This window comes from Colius striatus, chromosome 7, assembly GCF_028858725.1.
Source record: "Colius striatus isolate bColStr4 chromosome 7, bColStr4.1.hap1, whole genome shotgun sequence".
NCBI classification, from domain to species: domain Eukaryota; kingdom Metazoa; phylum Chordata; class Aves; order Coliiformes; family Coliidae; genus Colius; species Colius striatus.
The window spans coordinates 26902046-26928922 of NC_084765.1; the positions used below are offsets into that span (position 1 = coordinate 26902046).

At 35.6% G+C, this 26877-nt stretch overlaps 1 protein-coding gene across 7 annotated transcripts; it reads right to left on the bottom strand.

The window, feature by feature from the left end:
- Positions 1-426: 426 nt before the first annotated feature.
- On the bottom strand, positions 427-26810 carry ICE2 (interactor of little elongation complex ELL subunit 2). Of its 7 annotated transcripts, none has more exons than XM_062000185.1 (17): positions 26736-26799; positions 26260-26360; positions 25746-25850; positions 25182-25345; positions 22882-23146; positions 21719-21838; positions 20067-20201; positions 19589-19705; positions 17913-18072; positions 15800-15984; positions 14350-15307; positions 12412-12590; positions 10842-10971; positions 5372-5456; positions 5225-5275; positions 3944-4202; positions 427-1876 (listed from the first exon to the last, which is right to left on the bottom strand). In XM_062000185.1, the coding sequence occupies exons 4-17, from the start codon at positions 25196-25198 to the stop codon at positions 1688-1690; spliced, it is 2850 nt and encodes a 949-aa protein (XP_061856169.1). In that variant the 5' UTR covers positions 25199-25345; positions 25746-25850; positions 26260-26360; positions 26736-26799; the 3' UTR covers positions 427-1687. The 7 variants fall into 7 exon arrangements, with proteins under 7 accessions (XP_061856169.1, XP_061856170.1, XP_061856167.1 ...); XM_062000186.1 differs by having other exon boundaries at positions 26260-26352; positions 26736-26752; XM_062000183.1 differs by lacking the exons at positions 25182-25345; positions 26260-26360 and having other exon boundaries at positions 26736-26810.
- Positions 26811-26877: the final 67 nt, after the last annotated feature.

The window sequence follows — 26877 nt, forward strand, 5'->3', positions numbered from 1 at the left end:
TAATACCATAAACATAGGGAGGAAAATTAAAAACATCCCTCAGAAAACGTTTTATATTTCACAAAGAATAGTTTTGAATACACATTCATTGCTTAAGTTTAAAAAAGACCCTGACTTAGCATTTCACAATAGGTATATTCCAGTAAACAATATTTTATTTTTACTTTCATGACATTAAATTGTGTCATGTTAAGCCCCAGTGACCTGAAGAATGCTTGATCAGATGTGTGTACTTAGTAACTTCCTTAGTCCAAACCAAAGACTTGGAAGAATATTATTATGGCCATTTTTTTTTCATATTAGCAGTTTCAGCATGCATACAGACAGCTCTCCAGAACAACATACAAACAAAAATTGCCTCAGACACTTAAAAATAGTTTTTTGTGTTGTTTAAAAGACAAAAATCAGAAAGAATTTTATTGGACTTGTAGTTATAAAAGAGTGAGTGACTTCTTTAAAAACAATACTCTTAATAAAGAAAATACAGGCAGAAATCCAGAAAGCACAAAACAAAAGTGATGATAGAGAATATAATTTTCAAGCCTCAATTTCAAGGACTGTTTCTGTTGAAATTCTGTTTGACGAAACACTGAAAATACATATCATAAAATAGCCGTAAGGAAGAGAAATCTTCCCTCACAAGCTACCATATTAGTTACAAACACATCACAGAATATAATGTATTTATATACTAACACTCCAAACACTTTTAATTTTTCCACACAACTCTTATTCACTAGGAAACCACTTCATCACATTGCTTGGCCTTTTCATAGACAGCAAGTATTCTCTTTTCCTGACTTCACTCTGTCAGTTTGGCTCTAAATTTTGAGAAAACCTCTGATGTACAGCATAGTCTGCTTGGACTTTTGAACAATGACCAAGGCCTTGATCCTATCACTTGTTCCTCCAGGGAAACCTAAATATCAGTGTGCAATCTGATAAGAGATTTAGGCTGCAACCATTCAGTAATACAACAAATAACAGTAGCCATTCAGTGATACAATAAATTATATCAATATTAATTTTTGGCGACACACCAAAATCCAAACAATTGTTCTGGAGAAGTATAAACAAAATACATTTTTCCTGTTTAACTATATTCTTAGGCTTCCTAGTGCAAATTTATGGCATGTACTATTTAAATAAACACTGCTTTTGTTCCCCAAACCTCATTTGCTACAATATCCTTAAAAGAAAATGTATTTCCATAAGTAATTCAAGAATTGGTAGACATTGTGTGTTAAAATGATTAAGTAATCAAATCCAAGTTGTTCCCTTTATGCACACTATATAAAGTAAAATATAATTTTAATATAAGTCAGAATAACCATCTGTAGTGGCTCTGGAACAATTAGGAAAGCCGAAAAGTTCTTGTTCTAGTCCTCCCATGATGCTCGATGTCGCTGTCAACAGTCACTTCATTCTTCAAGCTGTAGCTTTTCCACAAAAATCACGAGAAGACAGTTTTGTCCCCTAATCTCAGCTGCAGATAATTGCACCTTTTCCCTCTGATTGTATTTGAGATTTTCACTTGAAATGTGTCCACTGAGGTAACAAAGAGTTAAACAGAACGGTTCCCTGTCAGCTTGTTTTGGCTCTTTAGAAGATGCAGGAAAGTCACCAATTTTTTGTTTTGTCCTGTCCTTCTCCAGGCCATGTTTATCACAGCATGGTTCAGCTATTCCTACTTCAGTTGCATTTTGTTGTACTTAATTTTCCACTTTTTCTTCACCATTCTTTGTTTGCAGTAATTCTTCAGCTTCTTTTTAGCCACACCTTCATTTCTGACAGTCTTAACTGGATTGCCTTTTGTTTCCATAGCTACCAGCTTCCCCCCATAGGGCGTGTCAGATTGTCCTTTTACCCCAGTCATCTAGACACACATGGGGAGAGGATAAAACAAACAAACAAACTACAATTAATATTCTTAAATCTGTATTGAGCACAAAAATATACAGCTACCTTCAGAAAACTGCCTTCTAATTTTGATATTCCAGTCAGACTTAGAGGCCACATCTGGACTGGGCAGCAGGCACAGCTGGTCTTCCTGACACCAGTGGCATCTGATCAGTCCTGTCTCTTTCTTGCCTATGTGCCTGGATTTCCTTCTGGCATAAAAAAAAGTGCATGAGGTAAGTAGGAACTGATGTCTAACTCTATTTTTCCCTCATATGAAGTCAGGACACGGCTAAAATATATAACTGGGTCTAAAAAGCATCCCACAGTCCACTAACCCAGGTAGAGTTAGCACGGGGCTTTTACACAAATGAGTAAATCCATGATAAGGAAAAACAATGCTTAAGTGTCATATTATGTGCTCAAAATATTAGAGCTGAGAGTAGGATTTTTCTAAATTTTCCAAAGCATGATATACATCAGGTATTCACCAGCATAAATTACAAAGCAGGTAGGATTCCTAACAAATTTTCACGAGATTTCCATCAAAAGTGTCTTTAGACACAGACAATTAATTCTTCTTCTCAACCCAAATTCTATTCTAAAAACAACGCAACAAAGTCCAGATGTTAGTGACTCTTAGTCCATATTAATTTTTACTTAGCCTAATGATGCCTGGCAGGAAGATCACATTCAAACACCTAAAATAATTTGTTTCTTTAGATTTAACTGCACTGATGGAATGCAGTTAATACAAATGTGGTGTAAGGTTTTTATTTTCACTAAAAGGGAGTAAGTCATCTATACACATTTTTATATTTATGTCTGAGACATAGCTATGTTTTGGTAAATCAATATGTTCCCCTGCCTCTGGACAAAGTGTATGAAATATTATTTTTATTTTACAAACAAATGTTTTGCTCTACAGGAAACAGCATACCAAGGAGAATTGAAGTTTCTGTAATGTCAAGGAAGTCACTTCAGTTGCTAAGTTCCCTCAAGGGACTGAAGGAAGTACTCAAACTTCCAGTAGAGAATAATGTTGCTTGGTTTTCTGTCTTGCCATACAATTATCCCACACTTAGTGTAAAAGCTAGCAATTTCTCCGTTTGTGACTTGCTTACAACTTCTCTTGTCTATATGAGATTTTGAGTATCAAATACTACAGGTAAGTGCTCATTGCCTTCTCCTCTACCTGGCTACTTACTTTCACTAAGCTGCTTAGAATTTAACATCTTAGGCCTCCAAGACATGTCAGTTTCTGCTGAAATAATCTGATAAATTCAAGATTTTGAGATTCAAGGGAAAGACAAAGGACAAATGGATATGAAGGTGGGACTGAAAACACAGAAAACCAGGTTAAAAGGTCCTTCTTGGTTTAAAGAACATCAACAAAAAGCACCATCACACAGGCAAAATTAGAAAATTCCTGTAAATGCAAATATTGTATGTTTCAGCTGTACTTCAAGACTATAAATTATAGAGCTTTTCATGAAGCCAAATCCTACATTCCTTTTGCTGTCAAGAAGTATTAATAGCTCACATTAAAGGTGCAAAACTTCATTTTTGAAAGAATTTTGCAAGGTGGGGGAAAAAAAACAGCCACTTATTGTATCAGTGAAAACTGCAGTAAAAGCTCAATGAAATAGATTCTGACAGTAGAATTCACCTTACTGGATTTTACCTGTCTACTGTGGTGCTAATCATCTTTACTCCTACGGTCATTAGAAAGAAAATGACAACTCTACAGCATCAGTCCTACAATCTATTTAAGAGGCCCACTGTGGTGTGGAGCTGTGTCTTACAAAATATTCCCTCTATTAACAGCACAATGAGCTTAAACATTATTTTTCCATACTGTAATGGTTAGAGCTAGGTGAGATGAATCTCACCTGAAATCTTTTTCAGGAGAAGCGCATTCCTATCCTTGGTAGTGGATCTAGAATTCTAAAGGGTCTACTTGACCCCTAAAGATGACAGATATGGCACTGAACTAGGTATTTCAAAACTGCTAATTCGCTTTTCCAGCAAGTGTGATACTGACCTTCTGTTTCCATGTGGCTTCCTGGGGTGCAGGTGGAAAGGTGCATGGAACTCTTCCATGACTCAGGTGATAGGGCAAAGGGAGGCTGGGATCTAGTGGCACCCAGGGGACTGAAAGAGTGGAAGGTACAGTAGGCAGATCACAATGAGCTTTATGTAAGTTATATGATGCTCTCATTGTTTTGTCAAGAGAACTCTTGTAGATTGCAACTGATGAATCTCCTGCAGCATGACTCAATAAGTAAGAGCCCTCCTGCAAACTGAGAAGATAAAGTTCAAAATGAAAAATATTATTTAAATTTTGTAAATGCTTTTGTTTTATTTAATTTGATCAACACAGCTACTAAGTTCTTCATGCAAATGCAAAACATTTTAGATATTTAGTTATCAGTCCCTGTTTTATGAAAACACTATGAACAAAAAAGCATGAATTAAACTGTATTGGCTAATACTTACTAATTCTTGTGTTTATAATGTATTCATAATGTAAAAAATAATCATCAATGTACAGATTTTCATGATGCTCAACAAACACATAAACATATACTGAAATCATCCATATTTAGCAAAATATAATTCTTTAATCATCATCTTACAAAGCATAACTCATATATAGACACAAAGAACTAATTGCCAATGCCAAAAATCTTAGCCACAAATCATGAAACTACAGAAATTATGAAGTGTAGGAAAACACTTCTGTAAATTGAATGAAGAGGCTTTGCACACAGTGCGAGAAACCAGCTTCACAGAATAATTAAAAGACACTTGCAGGCCAAAAGCCTTGAAGTAACTAAATAAACAAAGGGAAGAAAGGAGCAAGAGAAAGGCTGCAATACTGTACAGAGAAAGACATACGCTATTGTAAGTCAAGCCAAGCAGAAAGGAACACAAACAGTATTATTTCTACATTAAATTAAATATACAGATTAAACAAGAAGATTAACAAAAACCAGAAGTCCAAATTTTAAATGTCAGCCTATAAACATAACATTAGAATTTACTCCTGTGAACTGTTTAATCAGCTCAGAAGTGTCTAGTCTCCTCTCTAGAATAGGTGGAACACAAAAATCAAGTTCTTATTCTTTTGCATCATTTATACAAAATCTGTAATTCTAAGCACATTTTTACACAGTACTGTATTATGCTAGACCAAAAAGAATCTGTATTTCATGTATCTGAAGAAACAAAAATCAAAGAGTAGACAAGTGTTCCACAGGGGAAACAAAATGAGCTAGGTAATGTTGCAAATAAATACAATGAACAAGAATGGACCACTTACTCAGACACTTTCTTCAAAATATGATGAAGTATATTTAATGAATTTGCAGGTCTACAAAGAAGAAAAAAACCCCAACAAATACAGTAAGTTGGAAGTCTTGTTAGAGTTTCAAATTCATTGCTAAAATATCCTACTGAAAATACTCACTTAATCAATCCAAGTTTTTCTCTTAAATTTTCTGGAGAAATCTTTTCTAGCATAATAAGCTTTGATGTAAAAGCATCAATGTGTCCTGAAAAATATTAATTCAATGAATACACTAAAAAGAGAACAAATGCAAAAGCGTAATTTGCAAACAGAATGCACTTTAAAGGGAACAATAAATTTCACTCTTTTACAATACAGAACAGTGAATAGTATTTATCAGTGTTGCCTAATAGCAAAGTAAAATGTACAGCTGCTTTAGGTACAGACATGTGTACTTGAGCTGTCTTTCCAAATCAGGGAGATGCGCATGATTCCAGCAAATCTTATATCCCGAGTGATGTCTGGGATATATAACCTCATTTTGCCATGGCCTTTATCTCATCAGTTAGTTTCTATTTTCTCAAGTTCTTTTGATCTTTATCATTATGCTTCCTCACTGATCAGGTTGTGAGAGTTTATCTTTTAGAATAAATTTACTTTTGTATTTAGTATACTTGCTTTCCTATTCTGATACGTTACACGAACAGTTGTACTATTTGATTTTTCTGGGCACTCATCTATTGGATTTTTTTTTTCCCCTCACCTGAAAAATTACAATTTACAATTCAGGCCTTGTTCATGGAAAATTGTTAAAGGCTATTTGTCTTTAACATAGCTAGAGGAAACAATTCTAAAGCTATCTTCATCACATTTTTTAAAATAAAGGCTGACAAGAGTCCATGTTTTCAATTGATATGCAAGATGATCAACGTAGTTTGTGGTGACTGTGCCTTAACTTCAGGTTCTGTCATGCTGAGGTTTTCCCAGAAATCTGTTCTATTCCAGCTCCCACAAGGAGGATGAAGAAAAGGTAGCATAGTAAGATACAGACTACTCATTGCAATTTACTGCCTTACTACAAATCTGCTCTCATAGGAAGTGTAAACACTTCAATTGTACAGTTAAAACTGCTAAATCAAAGCACCACGCTAGACATTACTAGTGATTTGTTACATAATGTGTAAGATCAACAAGAACTCTCATTTTAATAAATCAAATCAAATTAAAAAAATACACCAGCACAACTCATTTCTTCTGAACACTGTACATTTGTTACTTTTCTTGCTATCAGTATTTTGTGTAAGACAAAGCAGCCCAAATCAGAAACTTCTCCATTTCTAAACTCATTGATAGAAAAGATGGGGAAAAAAAATATATCTCTGAATATTTATATTACTGTATCTTATATTTGAGAAGTGATTGACTGAAAACATTTGCCATTCAGTAGGCTGCCATACAGTAAGTACTTCTTTCCAACCCATTTTCCAAATAACCTTTATATAAAAGACAATATTATCCTAGTCAAGTGAAGGTAAAGTATTCTTTTTGCAGTAAGTGTGGCTTGGGCACTTAATGCAAACAAGTGAATAACGGTCAGGGTAGAATGTTGCCATTAATCAGCAAAGTTTATCACAATTTTATTTGCTGCTTAGATAGAGTACAAGTATGTTCTTTGGGAAACGTGTCACACAGATTATCACTTTGTAAATGCACAATTTCCTATCTGTGTAGCAAGAGGACTTAAATCAACAACCAAGCAAAGTACTCTACTAGCAAGAGGAAGACAGCACTCAAATTTCTTTGATAACACATCTACTTTTGTGCAAACAATCACTACCTCCAGTGAGAATGTAAAAAATAAAAAAGTCAACTTCATATAACATCTTGCACTTTCTGCAAGAAGTCCATAGTTCCATTTACTTCTGTTTTCCCTCTCATTCCTGAGCTGGCAGCACTGCTAAGTCACTGTGCTGATCTATGAGCTTCCTCCCTCTACCACACAGTGTATGACACCAGACAATCATGGGGCACAGATCAAGGTCCAAAGAGCTTTCCATTCATACTTACTTGACAATACAAAAGATTGTTGAGACAGTGACTTTATTTTTTTCAAGATTCAAGAACTCCTAAGCAATTTGATCCTGAGGTCTGTTACATGCTCCAGACTTCAATTTTAGAGGCTTCTCTTAAGACCTAGATAATTTCATAACTGTCTGAATAGGAATGCAAGTTGTAGGTATTACATTACTAAAGGTAAGATCGTGGTTTTCAAATAGTTGTTCCACACTTTCACACTAATAACTGTGGGGTAAATTTAAAAATACAGTAAGTCTATGGCTCTACTACAGTTGATTTTAAAGTTCCTTTATTATAGGACATTTAAAATTATAGCACAACCTGCTAATTCAAATCTGTCTTTCTGCTTACATCAACACATGATAGCAGGAGTCTTTCAGGTATCAGATTAATGAAAAAGAATGAGATATCCACTCCATTTTAAGCTGGCCATAATACAGGGATGTTACCACTATTAGAGAATTGGCCTTGGAGTTCCAAGACAAACCTTTATGTTGTGAACAGCTGTCTAACTAAATCAGGAGACTTACAACACCATTTTTCACAGCTCTCCAGAAATACATACTCAAATAGCTACTTTGCAGTATTTCTCAACGAGAGCAGACAATATTGCCAAGTAGAACATGGTAACGGTTCCCTGCTAAAAGCTGTGGCAGATGGATAATTTCGATCCACATACATGTTTTTATCTACTTCTACTAGAAACTACATGGCTGTACCAAAAATCTGCAGTTCCTAATTTGCCTGCCTGAATAAATCACATATTCTGCCAGAACCAAAAGTAGGTGACATGCTGCAAGCCCAACTCAGTATTTGTAGCAGACTTTTTTTGTTTCAATAGCGGTGGGAGAGGCCTGTCCCACATGCTGGGAGTACTAATTTACTGTGCAGGACAGTGACAATCCCCAGTAACCCTGCGCTTCCTCGTAGCACACAAAATGAGAACCCCTGTAGACCTCAGGGCTTACTGACAAACAAACACCACTGGAGTAACCAGTGTTTCTCAATACCAACGACTTTTTCCTCCAAGCACATGAGCAGAGAGAGCATGTCAGAGGCCAGATTGCTGAAGCCTGTGCCTGTTCCCTGGCTAGCGGGTATCTCTGGAGGAAACACTGAGGAACTTCTACATCAGAAGAGGATAGCTATTTGTACCAGAGCAACCCCTGCAGCATGCAGTCTGACTTCCCCTATGCTCCTGAGAGCCTCTGTAAAAAGCGGTGTTGGCTGGAAGAGCTGTCGGCAAACACCTACACACACCCTTACGTTACACTGGGAGATTAGATAGATGTGCATTGTTTCAATCTGTGTACTTTGTAAGCAGATTAGCCCTCTCTCTACACTTTTACTATTTCCTCACACTGCATGTCATTCTGGAAATGTTAATAAAAATGTTGACAAAATTTTCCACAGAGGGTTAAATTTCAATGCAGTTCAGTATACTGTTCTGCTTGTTTAAAAAAAAAACCAGAAATGCTTCAGTACTGTATGTTAAGATATAATTAGAAATGGAGAACTGTTTGCATAATTATCTCTCTGTGAGGATTTTTTTACAGAAGGAAAAAATCCTCAGTAAATATTACTTTTTAAATTAGAAACGTGATTTTCATTAAATATTGACAGCAGACAAAGATGCAATTGGAAAAACTATCACCTCAGATACATTAGAATTCACATAAACCATATAATTCTAGAACACAATACAAAGGTTCTGTCTAAAAATTCAGGAAAAAGCATTTCTGAAACAGTATTCTGATGTGAGCCACCAACAGTAAAAGTGCAGTTCAGTGCCCAACTGGAAAGGTTAGACAACCACAGGTCACAACTGCTGCCATAAAAACCGTAAAAACCATATTTTTTTCAGCAACAGGAAAGCAAGGTACTCCCCACTGCAGCATAGTCATTCACTGTATATACAGGGCTGCCCTCACTTGGTAGCAAATGTCAAATATATTCTAAAATGTGTTTTGACTAACCACTTTGTTTCAGATTTTCCCTGTTAAAACCTTATTAGTTACAAGATAAATGGCACCAGAGAATTCACCACATATTAAAAGAGTTATTAAAATAATATGGACACACTCTTTATATGCATTATTTTCATTTCTCTAAAAATTCAGATGTATCCTAATAGATAAAAAACTTCCTTACATTTACAATGTCAGTGTACAAACAGGAATACAACATTTCCTACAGGACATTTGTTAATGAAGCTTTCCTTATAATGTTGCATTCCTAAGGAATATGGTGTGTGCAATTTTGGATAAACAGCTTTTAAAACCAAGGTATCTTTCTGGTAATATTTCCATGCTTTTTCTTACTGCTTTGTTGACCTTTTAATTTTTGTGCTCTGAATTACAGCTATCATCTCCTCTACACAAGATTTGTAGTTTTCTACTCCATTCTCACTGAATATATGTTACTTCTGATTCTATTACATTATGCCCTGTTTCCATCATCTGTATGACACAGGATGAAGAGTATCAAGACCATCCCTTTGTCAGGGATGTTTGGAGTCATATCACATATTAGGAAGTTAAATTTCATGGATGAGTTACATATGGAAAATGTGTTTCAGTAAGATCATCCAGCAATCAGAACTCTCGAGGAATATCATAGCTATGGAAAAAAGTTTTTCATAAACTTATGCTACGAATTTTTCTTCTTCCTGTGAGGAATTTCATTTCTGCAAATCAGAAAATTACTTCCAGTACATTAGGTATGAGACACATGTAGATTGTTTTCAAAGTATGCAACTTCTCTTATTTCTGAAGAAAAGCACTTGACTTACAATCATTATGGTTGGAAAAGACCTTTAAGATCATCAAGTCCAACCAGTAACCTCACATTGCTAGGCCTAATACTAAACTGAATCATATGCCTCAGCACTTAGCCCTGTCTTACTTGTTTTTCTGCATTCTCTAGTATCTTATCTGTCTACGTGTTATCAGTGTAGAAATATGAACATTATTGCCTGTTTTCAAAGAAACGTAAGTAGCATTTGACCTTTTCCTATTCAAAAGGCCAAGGAATCAGTCTCCTCTGAGCTACATACCTAATCTTCTGTTCACCTATTTCGGTATATCATACATTTATTTAAAGTGATTTCACAAAATTATAAGATATAATTATAGCTCATATTTCATCGAGAAATATTTTTACCATTCCTGCAACAATTCATGTTGCATATGACTCATCAGAAAAAACCCAAAACTCCCACAAAAAACTCCCCCTAAACCAAAAAGATACTTCAAGACATGAAGATTACTAACTTCAAAGAATTAAAATTCATAGTTACAGATACATTTGTCTTTGAAAAGCAAATAAATGCAGTTCTTGAAAACAAAGATGACTGGATGCTGTTAATCTAAAACCAAACAAGAAATATCCTCATCCACCACTCAACAGAAATGTTAGAGAAAGTGCTTGTTTAAAATAAAAGTAAAAACCAAAATTAGAAAGTTAAAATGCATGACATCTGGAATATGCTTTTAACAAATATTTTTCTCTTCTGATATTCTATGAATATTCAGACATATATGTTTCTTAAACAAAAATCAATATATGAACTTACCAATATAAAACAAGCATTCAGAATGCAACATACTCTCTGTCCACAACTGACACACTTCACTTTCTGTAAGAGCTTCGACACCATAATACGCTTGGTATTCTAATTTTGGCAACAGGAATATTGGAGTAAGCTATAAAAGTGAAGATAGAAGAAAAATCAGCACCCAGTGTCCAAAAAGTGTCCACAATTGAACTACATTAGTGTCCACAATTGAACTACATTGTAGAGTTGATAATTAGCATAGTCTTCCACTACAGCTGAAGCAACAAAGACATTTATTTCACAGAGCTGTGCTGACTCACATTCTGCTAGGCCCACAGCATAAATAAAGTTCAGATGATAGTGACTGGATACAAAGGAAGGTGAAATGGAGAAAAATCCCAAGCCCCTAGGCAATTGTTTTACAAACTAAAATTTTGCCACAGAGTACTTTTTCCATGCGACTAAATTATTTTCCAGTTCACATTTCTGTGCACTTCTGCCCTCTGCAGGAATTTCAGGAAAAATACATTATTACATTTCTGACTTGCTTATTATTAGTGGAATCCTGATGTTTATTCCCCTTACCAGAATCTCACTTGAAACTAGAAACTAATGGTTGAAGTCTCATCTGAGAACAGAAGCTAACCATTGCTTGTTCACAGTAACAGAGAAAATATAAGCCTTTACACACTGACAAATCACAGTTTAAATATCAGCAGGACTTAAAAAAAAATGAAGTGCTCAGTTTCTGATTAATAAACTAAGTGACTCTTCACAGGTGTTTATAAACAGTAAATCAATAGATTATATTTCTTCAAAGGAAGATTGTGAGCACAGAATTTTAGCAAGTAGTCAGAATTATAAAGATCTATTTCCTTTTCAGTAAAGCATGAACATGTCACAACAAGCCTGCCTACCTTAATTCTAGTATTCTAGGAAGGGAGATACCACACCAAATGCGTTGAATGATTTAAAGGAGTATTGACAAAATAATAAAATACTGAGGACTTCCTTCTCTTGATGTTAGAAGGAATATTTGGATTACGTTTGCATTTAAAGCATTTTGTTCCTTAAGACAAACAATTTGCCAAGTTGTATACCATAGTGTTTTCAAGCAGAATGAATAGGAATGAATGTGTCCTTTGGTGTTCATTCTACCTCCTATTTCTGTGCTCATCTAGGCATAATATGCAAGGCTGAATCCTGCTCGAAAGCATTTATAATCATGAACATTCTCAAAGCCTTGGACCAAAACCTAATTACTGCATTAACTTTTGAGAAAGGTTCAAAATGACATTAGTTTACTTGAGTATAATTACCCATGCATATTACTGTAATGCAGTTGTAGTGAAAAATGCAGAATCACACTTGCTTATTTTCTAATCAGGGAGGCTTAAAGTTATTTCTCCCTCTCTTCCTATAGTAAGTATTTACTTAAAGGAGACACTGAAGAGTTATAACTAAATGTATCAATTGTCTAAGCAAAAACACAAATGCTATGAAGGATAGTGAACCCCAGAGATGTCTGTTAAACATGACTGTCAAAAAACCCAAATCAAAACAAAAAAGCTAACACCAAAATCAGTACCTTTTGGCCTTTTTTCTTTTTACGGTATCGTGGCAGTGATTTCACTTTTTGCACACTGCAACGCACAAGTAACAACAGATCATTCAAACTGAAGAGCTTATACACAAGGTTGCCGTCCTGAGGTGCTTTATAATCCAAAGGGTCTTCTTCAAGCATCTGAAGCTCATTTGCCAGCTTTCCTATAGAAAATAAAGCAAGTAGAAAAAAGACAAGCTTGCATATTCTTTACCATGAAGCTAATAAGCTTTTTTCTTTCGCAGTAGGTTTGGCTTTTACTTTTTTTCTCTTAGTTTCATAAGGTTTGGGTGTGAATCCCATCTCACTAGATGCAATAAGTCACTTATATATTAAAAAAACCCCTTCAGTTTTGATTTAAATTCCAGCAGATTAAAAAGAAACACTTACTAGAAATACAAATGCAGCTTTGAGAATGTACAAACATCTGCGCATCCCTTAGAGACAGTTTAACAAAACATTTTTAAACAAACCAAGATTAAACTCCAACTTGTTTATTTATTGAAAATTTATCCAGTTCTGGTTTTTGTCCTGCAGATATGTGGAAATATGTGTCAAAACTTCAACAAGAAGTAGGTATTTCTGTAGTGCTATGGATAAAAATATTTAACAATTAATTTAGACTTTCCATGCATCTTTGAATAGGAATATAGTGTGAGATAGTATCATCCAAGTGACTGGAAATAATTTTCTGTTAGTAAAATATTTAACTTAGTCCTGATTTCTACAAAAAAAAGACAGGCAGAGAGGTTTTTCAGCTTGCTACAGAACTTTCAATTTGTAGAATTATGCCTTCTATTCTTTTGCAGTCACACTTCAGCAACTTAGCAATATTGGTTTAATTACCTCTTAAAAAAAAGAAGAAAAAACCCTCTATTATCAAACACCTGAATTCCATACTCTGGCTTTTTAAGAGAAGGAGAAATTAAGATAGAGTACTACACTTATCAAACCTTCAAACTGAGGGAGGAGACATGGTCTTTTAGTGACTGCTAAATTGATAAATACATAGGAAGTGATAATAAATTTCAACTAAACAAAAATTTGTTATAGTAACTGTTTCTGTTACAGATTAAATAATTAAGATTAATTCCTATGTGATTAAATGCACAGCTAGTCAGAAAATACAGGTGAAACCTGTTTTCCCCACCAAAAAGTATTGATTCAGTGGAATTAAATATTTGAGAAAAAGTATCTGTCCTTATGGAACCTGCTTGGCTTCCTATCAATTTGCTTAACACAATAACATGCTTTTAAGTTTATTTGTACAGAGCTCAAAAGCAACTCAGGCATTTGAGAAAAGTCTCAATGTCAATGGTCCCTAGGATCTTCTAGTTCTTGATTGAGGTTTGGGTGTAACATAGGTTCAATTTCCAGCTAAATGCCTGAAAACTTGCAGAGGGCTTGTGGCGAGTGCTCATTGATCTTCTGGAACAGATTACTAGGAGCTAAGAAACAACTGAACTTGGAATCTCAGAACTTAAACATCCAAATTTCAGGTTTTAATTGCATCATTTGATTAGATTTTTCTTCTACAGAAAATGTAAACTAATACCATTTCTAATTGACAAACTATGTCTGCGGATCAGACTACTCAAATATTTGAGTTTTTGAAGAAAAGCAAATAATTTCACTAACAAATTATTTCTTTTCCTTGTTTAAAAACAACTTTTTGTTTTTCTAAAGTAAAACAGTATTTCATATTCACCTCTGTGGACAAATAGCACCCAAAATGCTCTTTTATTTGTACAAGACAGTGATTCTCACACAGATAAGGTAATGTTAAGAAAAAAAGTCACATCTCTAAATTAATATAACAGAAGTACTATTAGGACATTTTTCAGATCAAGGAGTTAAATTTTATGTTAAATTTTTCCAAAAAATTGAAATGATACTCATTACACAATGAAAATAATTACTTACTCTCTGGCACTCCCTGAAAAAGCCAAGTCCAGGTATTTCTAGAGGAGCCGTTGGGATTGGAAGCAGGAGGTGGCAGAGTTTCTGTGCTGGAGGTCACCAAGGATTTTGGAGATTGAGTTACACTGGCTGGTGTAGCATTAGAATGATCATAGCTCACTACTGGCTGCTCATGAGATTTTTGGGAAGGTGAGTTAAGAAGTTCAGTTTGCATTTTCAAAATCTGTCCAACAGGATCAAGGTCTTTGGACAACTTTCTTGTAGGCTTTCCAGAGGCACTTCTTCCCCGATCCATGATATCTGAGCAATCAGTCATGCTTGCTAATGGAATGTGGGTGGGGGAAGGTGATTTGGCAGTCTCCACTGAGCCCTGAGAAATGGTGTTTAGAACAGGTATTTTGCAACAATGAGTGTTTTTATATTCTGTATCAATTATCAAACGCTCCTCATCTGTGTCACTACTGCACAAAGAAGTGTAAGTTTCATTTTTTTGTGCAGTATCAGACTCTATCTTGTAACTAACAGCATTAGATGGAGTATGTAATTTTGTTTCATTGTCCAATGCTGCTTTGGCCATGACTTGCTGTGCTTTGTTCAGTCCTACCTCCTCTGAATTAAATATTTTGTGTGTTGAATTTTCTTCAGAGTTGAAGCATGGAATGCCATCTAATGATGGAAGCTGCATGCCAGTACATGCTGAAACTCCTTGCTCAGAAATAGTGGTTTTACCTTCTTCATCTCCATTGTTTACAGTGGATGTATTCTTTTTCCCCATTTTTAGGCTATGTGATAAAACTTTAGCAGAGTTACTAACTGTAGGAAAAGCACTTTCCATTTTGGAAGTTCCTGCAAGCTTGGCAGTTGCTCCAAAAGTTTCCAGTTCTGTAACATCATCATCAAAATCCATCCCTGTGTCATCTGGAAGAGGAGTCTTCCTGTACTGGTAGGTATCAGAAGACAGCTTAACATAGGGAGCAAAAAAATAATAACATTAAAACCCAAAAAACTCACAACCCAAGAAACAGCCTATGTTCATCACAAATGAGACACTGTAAAACTGAAAACAAGAAAAACGTTCAACTATCCCGACTGTTGGGAGAGAAGGGCAGTAATTGAAAAAGAAAATTTAAAAAATCTTGTGTTTAACATGGAAAATGTTGAGCCCTAAGACTTAAAAGCCCTTTCAAAAGAGAAATAAAGTTCATAGAACTTTTCCCACTTAAATAGACTGATCAAAAAACATTTTCATGAAGTGAGCTGAGGTGCCTATGTAATAGAGGCATTTACAGGAATGAGATAGACATTATAAAACACAGGATTGGTAAATCAGCAGCAGAAGAGCTACCAACAGAAAACCTGGATTTTCCTTCGTTATTACAAAACGAGGAACTTAACACCTATAAAACACATCTGTGGTTTTGTTTGTTTGTTTTAAAGAAGTGAAGCTACATACATCCCACTGAAACAGACTGTCTTCAGCTGGTTTATCCATCAATACATCAGAAACTGAAACATAAGATGTTTTAGTTGCTAGGAAGTCCATTGGAATTTCATGGAAAATTTGGTTCCTCTCTCTTATTGTCATTTCCTTTCTCAGTAGCGGTGAATCAACGTAAACCACTTTAGCTGGTTTGCTGCCTTTTCAAGAATGGAAAGAGATTGAATACATATTAAATCGGAGGAAAAACGATTGTTGTACAATTTAAACAAGAAATGTTTTCTCTTCCAATTATGGTCAAATCCATTCCACACTTATGCAAGAAGAAAAAACTATCCTCTCATTCTTAAACGACAGAAAATAAAAGTATGTCCAGATGCAGTGAATTACTAACATCCTGCAGCAGTAACACATGCCACATGAACAATCATGTTTTAAATGCAGTTCTAAATAGAGCATTTGTTGAATAAGAATTTAGGATTCACCATTTGTTATACTGCATTACATCATCAAATATATTCTGTTTTCCAAACAGAAGGGTTTTTTAAATAAAGGTATCATTGTCCAAAAGTGATGGTTGAAGTTAATATTTCTCCTAATCAGTAACTATGTCTGGGCTCTGCTGTCCCACTCACTTATTTACACCATAACATACTTAAACAGGAATCATCCATAGATTCACCCAAAAGTAACAGTGATACCCTGCTGGGTATTATACAGAAAGCCAAGGCACATGGTGAACATGGTGTCACTGTTTTAGATGAAAAAGAAACTAATTCATGCAAAAGATGGGTCACAGGCAAAATGGAAGAGGAAGAAGAGGAGAAACCTTTCAAGAAACACTATATATTGCTGACATATTCTGAATGGTCTTTTGGGGTTAATTTTGAATCTAAAAATGAAGTTTAAAAACTGTAAAGCTTATATAAGAGAAATCAGGCATATCTTTACAGAGAAAGCAATTCAATTTCATGAAGGAAAGTGCAATATCTTTAAGATTACCAGATATTTAACAATTTGTTTACTGCTATCCATAAGTCTGCTAACTAAATTTGTGAGAAATTAACATTACAAGAACATTACAAGACCACAACCATTATAAATTCTTATCATGAAAAAAGTGCATATATATAAAAAAAAAATCTATATTCAAATTATTGCTGGAGTGCTTGACAGCTGAAGTACACTAATCAGATGAGTTAATCAGTTTATTCAAAGATCTTCTGTCACAACTGGGAAAAGTGTCCATGCATTATTTACTCATTATTCTACAATGTACATAGGTCCTTTCAATTCTAGGAAATGTTTGCTTTTGGTTTCTTTCATAAAACTTTAGAATTTCTGGGTTTTAGCTTATTGAAATCAGTTTCTTTGAAATCAGATCATTTTAACAGCTCCACGTAGTTCTTCTCTTTCCAAAGAGCAGAGCTTACAGTTTTGAACAGCAAAAGGACATTTAACTGATTTTTTTTTTGTCCACCAAGTGGAAAAGAGCTGTATGTGCAAATTCAATGTTAATGGTGATAACTCTAGAGGTTGTTACTATTTTCAGTAGCAAGGTGGAAGAAGGTGTAGAAAACTATGAAATGACCTTGCTATAAGCTTTACGTCTTGACAACAAAGGACAAACTATACCAATGGATTTTTTAAGCTTCATTTTTCGCAACAACTTCAATTAAACTAAATATTTGTCTTATAACACAAAGGTCTGACTCCTTACCAGATGACAGCTGAAAACTGTTAACTTCAGGTTTTTGCCCCTTAAGATGAGCAAACTAAGTAAGTAAAATTTTATTACTTGGCTTTGATTCCTTAAATTTAAAACGTATGAGTACTTAAACTATTTTCTTATAGTCGCATTGTAGATTGCTGCTCCTCTGGAAAATCTGAGATCCCAACTACAATTACGATTTTCATTAACCTTAGCTTTTTTCTTTTTTAAATAAAACCAAAGTTAAACTATTCTGTTACTGTGTGAACTAAACCAGACTACATTCTACCTTCCCACAGTTAAGTTTTACTGGATTTTCCAATTTCCTGTTCTTCAATCTGCTTGAAAAGGATTACGAGAATATATGCAGGTCTTCATGGACAAAAAGATAATTTTCATAATGAAAACATACTATACCTGCAACAGGGATCATTTTAACACAAACTGGAATTTCCCATTGCTCCTTGTAGTTTAGTCCATGATTATTCAATAAAGTAAATAATGACTGATTACTTAAAACAACTTGAGGACAGTATTTCAAAGCAAGTTTTTCTGCATTTGAATCTGAACTTATATCCTAAACAGAAAAAAAGTTGTATTTTAAATGTCTTTTTAAAAAAATACACACACACAAAAAAAATTCATAATAAAACCTTCAAACCTAAATAAACATGGATTAAACTTCCCACCCCAAAAAGCCCAAATACCACCACAGTGATAGGCTTCAGAATCAAATCAAAAAGCAAAAAATTCCCCTGAAGATTTTTGGCTGAATCTTAAAAAGATAACTTTTTGCCCATGTAGCAGAGTAGATGCATAACTTGTATCTTTCAGATATCTTAATTAATTTAAATTACTAGGTTGAACAGGAATTCGGATGATTGTGAAATACGGGAGTGTGTTGCCAAAGAAAAACACAAACATATTCACTCACACACCTATTACTGATCTTCTTACAAGTTAAGTCATGACACAATAAAGATATCTAACGTTAAAGCATGGTTAAAACCACAGTTGTTTGAATACAGACTACATCTAAATAATCTGAAAACAAATATAAAAACATGAAAGATACAAATTCAGAATTGAAATGATGAAATAATTAAACGTTTCCATGAAGAGCCTGGCAATGCTCATGAGGTAGGAGAAGAACATCAAGGACTAAGAAGATACTACAAACCCAGGAGCATTGAGGATCATGAGAGAGAAATAAGAAAAATCTAGCTATGTTCTTTTTTCTGACACCTGAGATATCATCAGAAATATTCTGTTTAGCTGTAATATCTCCTGAGGCATATATCGTTCTCCTGTGTCACCTCTGCTACTTTCTTCAGCAAAAATGTCTTTGCAATCACAGTACCTCTGTTGAAAGTTTGGGTTTTGATGTGTTAACAAATTCCGTAAATTAGTGGATTAAAAATTATCTGGAATAAACAGTCAGAAAACCTAAGTTCTACAGAATGGAAAACTCACTGATTTTCTCTGTGGAAGAACACAGAAACACAGGATATTTAGCAGTAATGTAGAATGGAATCTAAAAATTGTTCAAGTCAGAAATTGAGTTTATGCTGTTTAAGCAAAAGAAATCTCAAGGTAAGCCAACCTAATCAACTTTCCAGATCACTAGACAGTCTGAAGTATTTCTTCTTACCCTGAGGACTTCTTTCTTAAATCAGAAGCCTTTTACACACACACACACACACACACACACAAAGAGAACAGCTCAGAAATTGCAAAGCAAAGTTTAAAAGAAACAACACTGTAACAAACAATTCTATCTAGATTTCACAGACTCTTTTCCAACTTAAGGTTCTCTCCAATGTGTCACTGAAGGAACAGAGGATGTCCCTTCCACAGGCACTAGGTCCAAATGGTAACAGCCCAGCTTTTGAAGAGGGCAGTGTGACTGCTAAAAATGAAATACTAAACAAATAATGACAAAGTGTATGTTCCCATGCTATAAGATTGTAAGACTAGGGGCAAAACAACCAAACCAAACCCAAAAAATCAACTTAATGCTGACAAATAAAAAGGATCAAATTGTTCTTCTCTACAAAACACAACTTAAAAGTGATAATTTAAAGGTTACTCACATTGTGCATAACAGAAGCCTTTTCTTCTGGAGTTATAATAGATGTAATAGTTTTATAATCTGTGGACAGTTGAACTGGCATAGTAAGGAAATCTGTTTTACCACGTCTTGCAGTACCCTTGAAGAAACCAAGGGGTATCAAAAAATAGCTTTAACTTAAAATCACGCTGAGCCAATATTTCACTCATAATGAAAAATATTAGGACTTTTCACGGGTGCATTATAAAGTTAGTGTTATAGTAAAAAACCCATACTATTAATGTAATCTTTTTATTGCAAACATACAGTGAAAGGTGTTAACAGCCTTACTAACAAAATAATTCCATTTCACTTTCCTTAACTTGAATTATAAGCTATAAGTGCTAACTCAAGTACTGAATAGTACTTATAAAAACCCTGAATCTTTGCATAACATAAGCCAGATGTAATTCTATTATTTGAAAATAACACTAAACCAATATGTATACGTAAGATATTACCATTGCAAGAAGACTTTTTTCCAGCCTAAAGGTCAACTGTGTATGAAACTTTCCTCCCATGATACTCATGATCTCCTGGAGTGTGTAAAATTCAGGATACTTTTGCACATGTCCAATACAGGCACGTAATAATTCCTAACATAAAAAGAAAAAAATATTAATTTGTAGCTTTCATAAGAAGTGATTTTTTTTTCTACAATTGCAAGTTGCATTTGCTTACGTTATCTGTAGAGAACATTGATATATTAGCAGATTATTGCTAACAGATTTAATTTATTGCTAACAGATTTCATAACTTTTTCATTTACAGTATTAAAAAACTTAAAGTTACCAGTAAAATTCTATAACAATCTTATAATCAATGGTATCAGAATTAGCCATATCCTAAATTCTCCTCAACCATTCATATGCAAGGCCAACAAATAGCCTCAGACCACTCACGAAAACAGAAAGTTTAGTACAGGTAATTCCTTTCTTTTCCATTTATTTAGCTTGGTTTTTAGAGGGACTAGTATTTTTTTGTGTTACTACCCAATTTACATTAGGCCTAGGTAAAAATCGCAGAGGTAAAGACACAGAAAGATTCCATATGTGATAAAACTCAAGATCATAAAGTACTTTTTTTCTGCTATCTTAATTATCTATTTAAAACATTCAGGTTTTGTTTAGTAACTAGAGTGAGTTATTAGTACAAGTATTGTTTAAAACTATGGGCTTCCCTTTCATTTTTAAACACAGGATATCATACTAAATATAAAACAGGACTTTAAGTTCAGAGACACGTTTTGTTACCAGACAACAAGATCACTTTGAAAAACAGACACAAATGCAACATATAAAATTATAAAGTCAATCCAAATTTTTAGGAAAAAATCATGCCCAAAACACGTGTTAATGGGAGAAAAAAAATTGTGTCACACATGAAAAGCATCTAATGAAAAGTGTTATTGTAGAATCGAAGCAATCCTCCTAAATTTAACTAAGTGCTCTGCAGTAAGCACTTATGTTTCTGTTTTATTCTGTAAAAGAAAGTGACATAGCACTTACTGGAAAAGTATTTAAGTAGGCCACTTCTACTAAGGCAAGACACTACGAGGAAAGACACAAGAGCAAGTCAACTCTCTGACGGGAAGCTCTAATGAACCCGTATTCTGAATTCTTTCCTTGAAATGTGCTGTTGATCAAAGGCTGCATTCACATTTGATTTTAGAATCAAAGTAGATATTTAACACAGCATGAACTTGCAGATATTGTGACTAATATTTGAGTAATCTCTGATTAAAGTTACTTTGTTACACACTACTGTGGAGGAAAGCTTAACATTCTGTCCAGTAGCATATACTTAGTAGCAGCTTGTTAACATAAATGCACACTTAAAACCAGTTTCTTCCCTCCAAAATACAGATGCCACTTAATTAATTGGTGACTATATCTTTACACAGTTCTGTATTCAGATACTTCAGTTACATCAGATCTCATTGGCTACAATAAACTGTGGGCCAAGCTATGCTGCACTGCATAAAGGGAAACGGTGACTTCTCACATCTCATCCCAACATGGAATCAGCAGAAGTCCAGGGAACATCAGATCCCATGAGCAGAGCCTACTATTCCAATATCATTGTTTGAGAAGGAATTAAACACAGCAATTACCTCAGTATAACGTAGTGCATCTTCAGAGATGACATCATAATCTTGGGCACAGCTTTTTGCAGCATTCTGGGCAAATTTAATAAATTCTGCAATTTCACTATTTACTACTTCTTTCATTTGCTGGAGGGAAGGAAAAGAAAAATAAAAACAGAACAGAATCCTACGGGCCAGGTATGTAACTAGCAAAATTTCTAAAGGTAGTACAAGTAATGGTATGAGGGAGGGCACAGATTCTCTTTTCGGAAGGTCTATGTCCTCAAAAAACAAAATCCTCGAACAATAAAACACCTCCCCCCCCAAGGAACTGTAAGCTTCTTTTGATCATATGCTGGTGATTTATAAAAAGAAAGGTTACAAGACATCATTGGAGCTAGTTTACATGACACAGTCACAGAGATATCTGAGCACTGACTTCATTCTATTGTAAGTAACAACAATGCAGTAGGTACTGATTTGCCTGGAAATGACATTCCCACTCTTGCAGCATAAAATAAAGGAATTAGCATTAACAAGGAAGCATGGGAAACCAAATGTAATGGCTCAAAAACATTTCCTGATTAGCTACACCACAGAGGATTATACTAAAATGGTACTTCCAACCCAGATGAGACCTAGCCTTTCACTACTTGCACAACATCGCTGAGAATAAGCAAAAAGTGTGAAGCACAGATCAACCCATAGTCCTCTCACATGCTAATGAATAAAATTCCCGTTACAGCGTGCTGTGAAAGATCACACTGAAACATATCCATCTCCTAACACTATATGAGACTGCTACATATCATTAGGAAATGCTGAAAGTCCCAGTGAGGTAAACTCTTCCTTCTAATTAAAAAATGTGGGGATTTTGGGGAGCAGGCAGGTGTTTAATCACCTATCAAAGATTTACACTTACTGTCAGTTGTTCAGACTACTACTAAAAACCAAACAAAAAAAATTCACAAACTCCTCACCAGCTCTCAATGAAATAACCAAATACACTTCCAAACTATATTAAAAATGTTGTTCTGAATCTCATTTATTACCATTCATAATACTACATTAAAAGGAAATTACGACAAATGGAATTCACACAAAAATATGCTGTATCTTCCCTAACTCTGTGACACAATAATTGTATGACTCCCTCTGTGATATTCATATGTATATATATGCATGCTTACCAGATATGTGAACCATTCTCTTTGACTTGCTGCATTAACTTGGAAATGGTTTAGTGTTTTTGAGAATTTAGTCATCAAGTATAAGTATGTTTTCTGCTCCTTCTCAGTCAAACAAGAGGTAAATGGATAGGGGACTCTGGGTTCTGGGAAAGGATTGTCAGCTGTGCTTCTGGCCTCCACCTCAACTGGATCTGCAGTCTCTAGGCTACAGATCTGTCTGTTTCCTGAAGAGTCTGCCAATGTCTCCACATTTTTCTTTGCTTCTCTGAAAGAAAAGTAATAAATTTAAGTTCTTCTATTTTCCACATAAATATTGATATTTGTCAGAATTAATAAAGGCAGTCACGCTAAGCCCAAACTTCAAATCCAGCAAAATGTACTGTGAGATACTGAACTATTACAATTCCTAGTTTATGTCACAGGAATTTTCTTATTTGGAAACTTCACCTGGACAATCACACTAAGGCTTAGTACCAGTAGATTTGTCACTGGTTTAAAGGTGATTTTTTTTTTAAGGAAAAGGTATCTATATTAGTCTATATACTCAATAATAAGGTGCCAAGACAAATATGAAACTGATTCTTTGTTCTTGAACCACTTATTATTAATGAAAATGTAAAGATTCTCAACATTTCATCACTCATTAATCGCTGGTGTTAAGAAACAGTTTCCACTCAGACAGGTCTAACTAATGAGTTGAAGTTATGACAGTAATGGAGAAAGACTTGACTAGAAAAAGCCTTTCTTTCACTGTAAAAGAAATAATTTAGGACTACTTCATTGCAACCAAAGAAACTGCAGATTTCAATTAATAAATTCTTAAAAACAGAATACACAATTCAAGAGTTCAATTTCCTACTCCAAGCAATGCTAAAATCAGTTGCCAAAAATAATACTGGGCTAAGGCAAGGGGTGTAGCTGCCCTAATGACAACAAAGAAGTAACATTATAGAGCTAGTTCCTAAAGGTTATGAACTCCAGTATATGAAGGCCGTCTTAGCCCTGCTCTATTTAAAGTAACTTTTTAAGAGAGGAAATATTTAAGGTTAACAAAATGAACATTAACTGCTGATCTTGGGAAAAAAGCATATTTTAAAGATACGATTTCAGCAGTTGAAAACATCTCAAGTGTTATTTAAACCCAGCAGTATCACATCCATAGTTCTTAATAATACTTCACAGCTGTCTCTCTGAATATGAGAATGTGTCCATCCTCGTGGCACAAACTGGCAAATTTAATTAGGCTGCAGCAGCCACAAGATGCTGACTCAGATATGCCAATGTAGAAACATGAAGAAATTCTAGCAGCTTAAATTGGCTATATTCAGCACCGAACGAAATGGCAGCACATCAAGATCACTTCAGTATGCAGTGCTGTCACAGTCTTCATCAGGGTGCAAACCAAAATAATCTGACAGAGCCTTTCTGTCCATATTTACAGCATTATATTTTATTTGAGCTGACAGCTTAAATTTTTCCCCTTCATTTTATCAGCAACCTGCCTTCACGGCTTCTCTGGTGAGACAATATCTATCAGAAATCCCAACACAAAATTGGTAAATTTCCTCTAGCTTTTACTTTCACTTTTCACTCAACAGGTTCCATTTATCTTCCTCTTGACTATGGCCACACAACTCAATTCCATCAACTTTTGAATTATTCTGGTTGCAACTTCTCTTCTGGCTATAAATCCCCTTCTACCATACACAATTGAACACAATCTCACACTGAGCACAGTCATGTCTCCTCCCAAAACCCTTTTTCTACATCACCTAAAGGAAGAATCCTACAGTAATATCCAGTGTACCCAGTAGCAAGCTGTGAGGGCTGTGCTCATCTCTGTCAGTTCAAAGAAATTTGCTCCAACAGAGATGAGCCAGAAAATTCTTCTCTAGCTAAGGATGTGGGATATAAACACTCAGGTGGGATATTAAGAGTCAGGTAGACAAGTACTGCCCTCAAATGCCTGTTCTCACTGTCAGTTCACAAAAATACAGTAATTCTCCTTTAGAACAAATTATTCTTCCACATGCTGAACTTCCTGTGTAGAGCACAGCAGCTACCTGATCTCCCATCCACACTCTTTATGGTGTGAATGTTCAGCCACCACGAGACAATTGACATTTCTACCTCCCTACCAGCTCAGTAACTTCTTAAAAAACCCAACAGTCCTTTGAAATCCAGCAGCACGAGGCATGTTTTTCCACTACACAAAACAAATGTTGATTCAACTTCAGGAAATTTGAAAAAAACCCCACTGGGACTGCACAAACCATACTAAGTGTGGCACTTGTGCTCACATAATTTCATTTGCCATCCTTCAGCTAACATGCTCGAGTTTCTTCGTTACTTGAGGAATTAATTGCCATCTCCACTGCACGCAGAACATCACTGGATTTATGTAAACACTGTTGGCTACTTCCAAAAGATAAAGAGGATTTCAGTGGACCGTACCATCAGCCTCCTACAAAGTGAGAGGTCTTGGACAGCAAGACATTAATTTCTGAAAAGATTTATGTCTGGTTCATGGGTTACAGGATCCATGGTTAAGGGTCAAACTTGGGTAAACTTCATCCCTTTTTGGTACATAAGATAAAGCAAAAAACAAGCACCATCATCAAAAACACAAGTGAAATCCCCTTCCTAAAGCCCTAAAACACCACCAAGACATGAAAGACTGCAGCTCCCAATCTAGACCCTTCTGAATTTGCACAATAGGTAAAGTACAGAAGAATTGCTGGACAAAGGAGTCAATAACAAATCCTTGTGTGCCAGGTAACATCCATCTTTCCCTAAAAACAGTAAAAGAAAGTATCAATAAGATGATGACAAACACCACAAAATTAGACCATAACAGAACATACCTATTTGACAAATGCCATAGTTCAGAGAGGCTCGGAGCCAATGAATATTTTTCATAAATTTCACGTGAGAAAAATACTTCACTGCCATTTTTTGGTGAAATGGCCCTGATAATAAAAGACAGAACAAAACAAGGACATCACAATACATAAAAGACTCAAATACCTCAATCTGCCTTTGAGAAACAAATAACAGAATTATTTAATAATTTTTTTAAAAAAAGGCTATCTACAGCGTTTCCATTCCCTCTCCATGGAAGTTACATACATACACTAAATCCTTAATGGCTTTCAACGGTAAACCATCAAAATGGTAAACCTCACAGTCCAAAATGACAAATTTCATTATGAGGATATACATTTCAGATGTGGGGAAATTCTCATGGGAATAATAGGCTTTCAGCTGTTCATTGCTCAAAACTACACACTAGGTCGAATCTGCTGGAATTTGAGGGAAAATACAACTTCCAGTTTTAATTTTTCAGAAATTAGGTATTTTGTCTTCTACACACCTCACCTTCTGTTGTTTGGAGTTTTTTGGTGGTTGTTGTTGTGGGTTTTTTTAACATAGCCCCTTCAGCGTACGAGGTCTGGACAGTGTCAAACTATTCTGAAACACTTGAGAAAAGATTTATTTGTGTCTTCCTCGTGAACAAACTAATTCAAACCCTACTCACCTCGCCAGGCTTAAAAAGCCGAATGACTTTTGCGGAGCGCTTTTCGGCACGGCACGGCACGGCACGGCACGGCACGGCACGGCACGGCACGGCACGGCACGGCACGGCACGGCACGGCACGGCACGGCACGGCACGGCACGGCACGGCACGGCACGGCGCCGCCCTCCCTCGGCGCGGGGGCGGGGCCAGGCGGGCGCCGGAACCCAGCCGACTCCCTGCGGGCGCATGCAGGCCGCGCAGCCGAGGATCCGCTCCCCACCGCCTGGCCTGCAGACGCGCTTGTCTGGGTTAGGAGGGAGTCGGAAACGCACTCACCAGGTCAGCAGCGGCCCTTTGGCCGCCATCTTGGCGCGTCCCTCGGGGAAGCGTATTCTCCCGTCACTCGTCTCAGCCGCGTGAGCCCGCCTCACGGCATTGACCAATCAGCGTAGCAGAGCGCCCGGCGTGTGACATCACG

What these genes read in the sequence shown, in the direction of transcription:
- ICE2 (XM_062000183.1), bottom strand. Translation starts at nt 26,764, where the DNA reads ATGGCGGCCAAAGGGCCGCTGCTGACCTG. An exon ending in GAGAATGGTTCACATATCTG is followed by an intron (nt 21,839 to 22,881) that starts GTAAGCATGCAT and finishes CCTTCCCTCCAG; the next exon opens with CAAATGAAAGAAGTAGTAAA. An exon ending in ACAGTCTGTTTCAGTGGGAT is followed by an intron (nt 15,308 to 15,799) that starts GTATGTAGCTTC and finishes CCCTATGTTAAG; the next exon opens with CTGTCTTCTGATACCTACCA.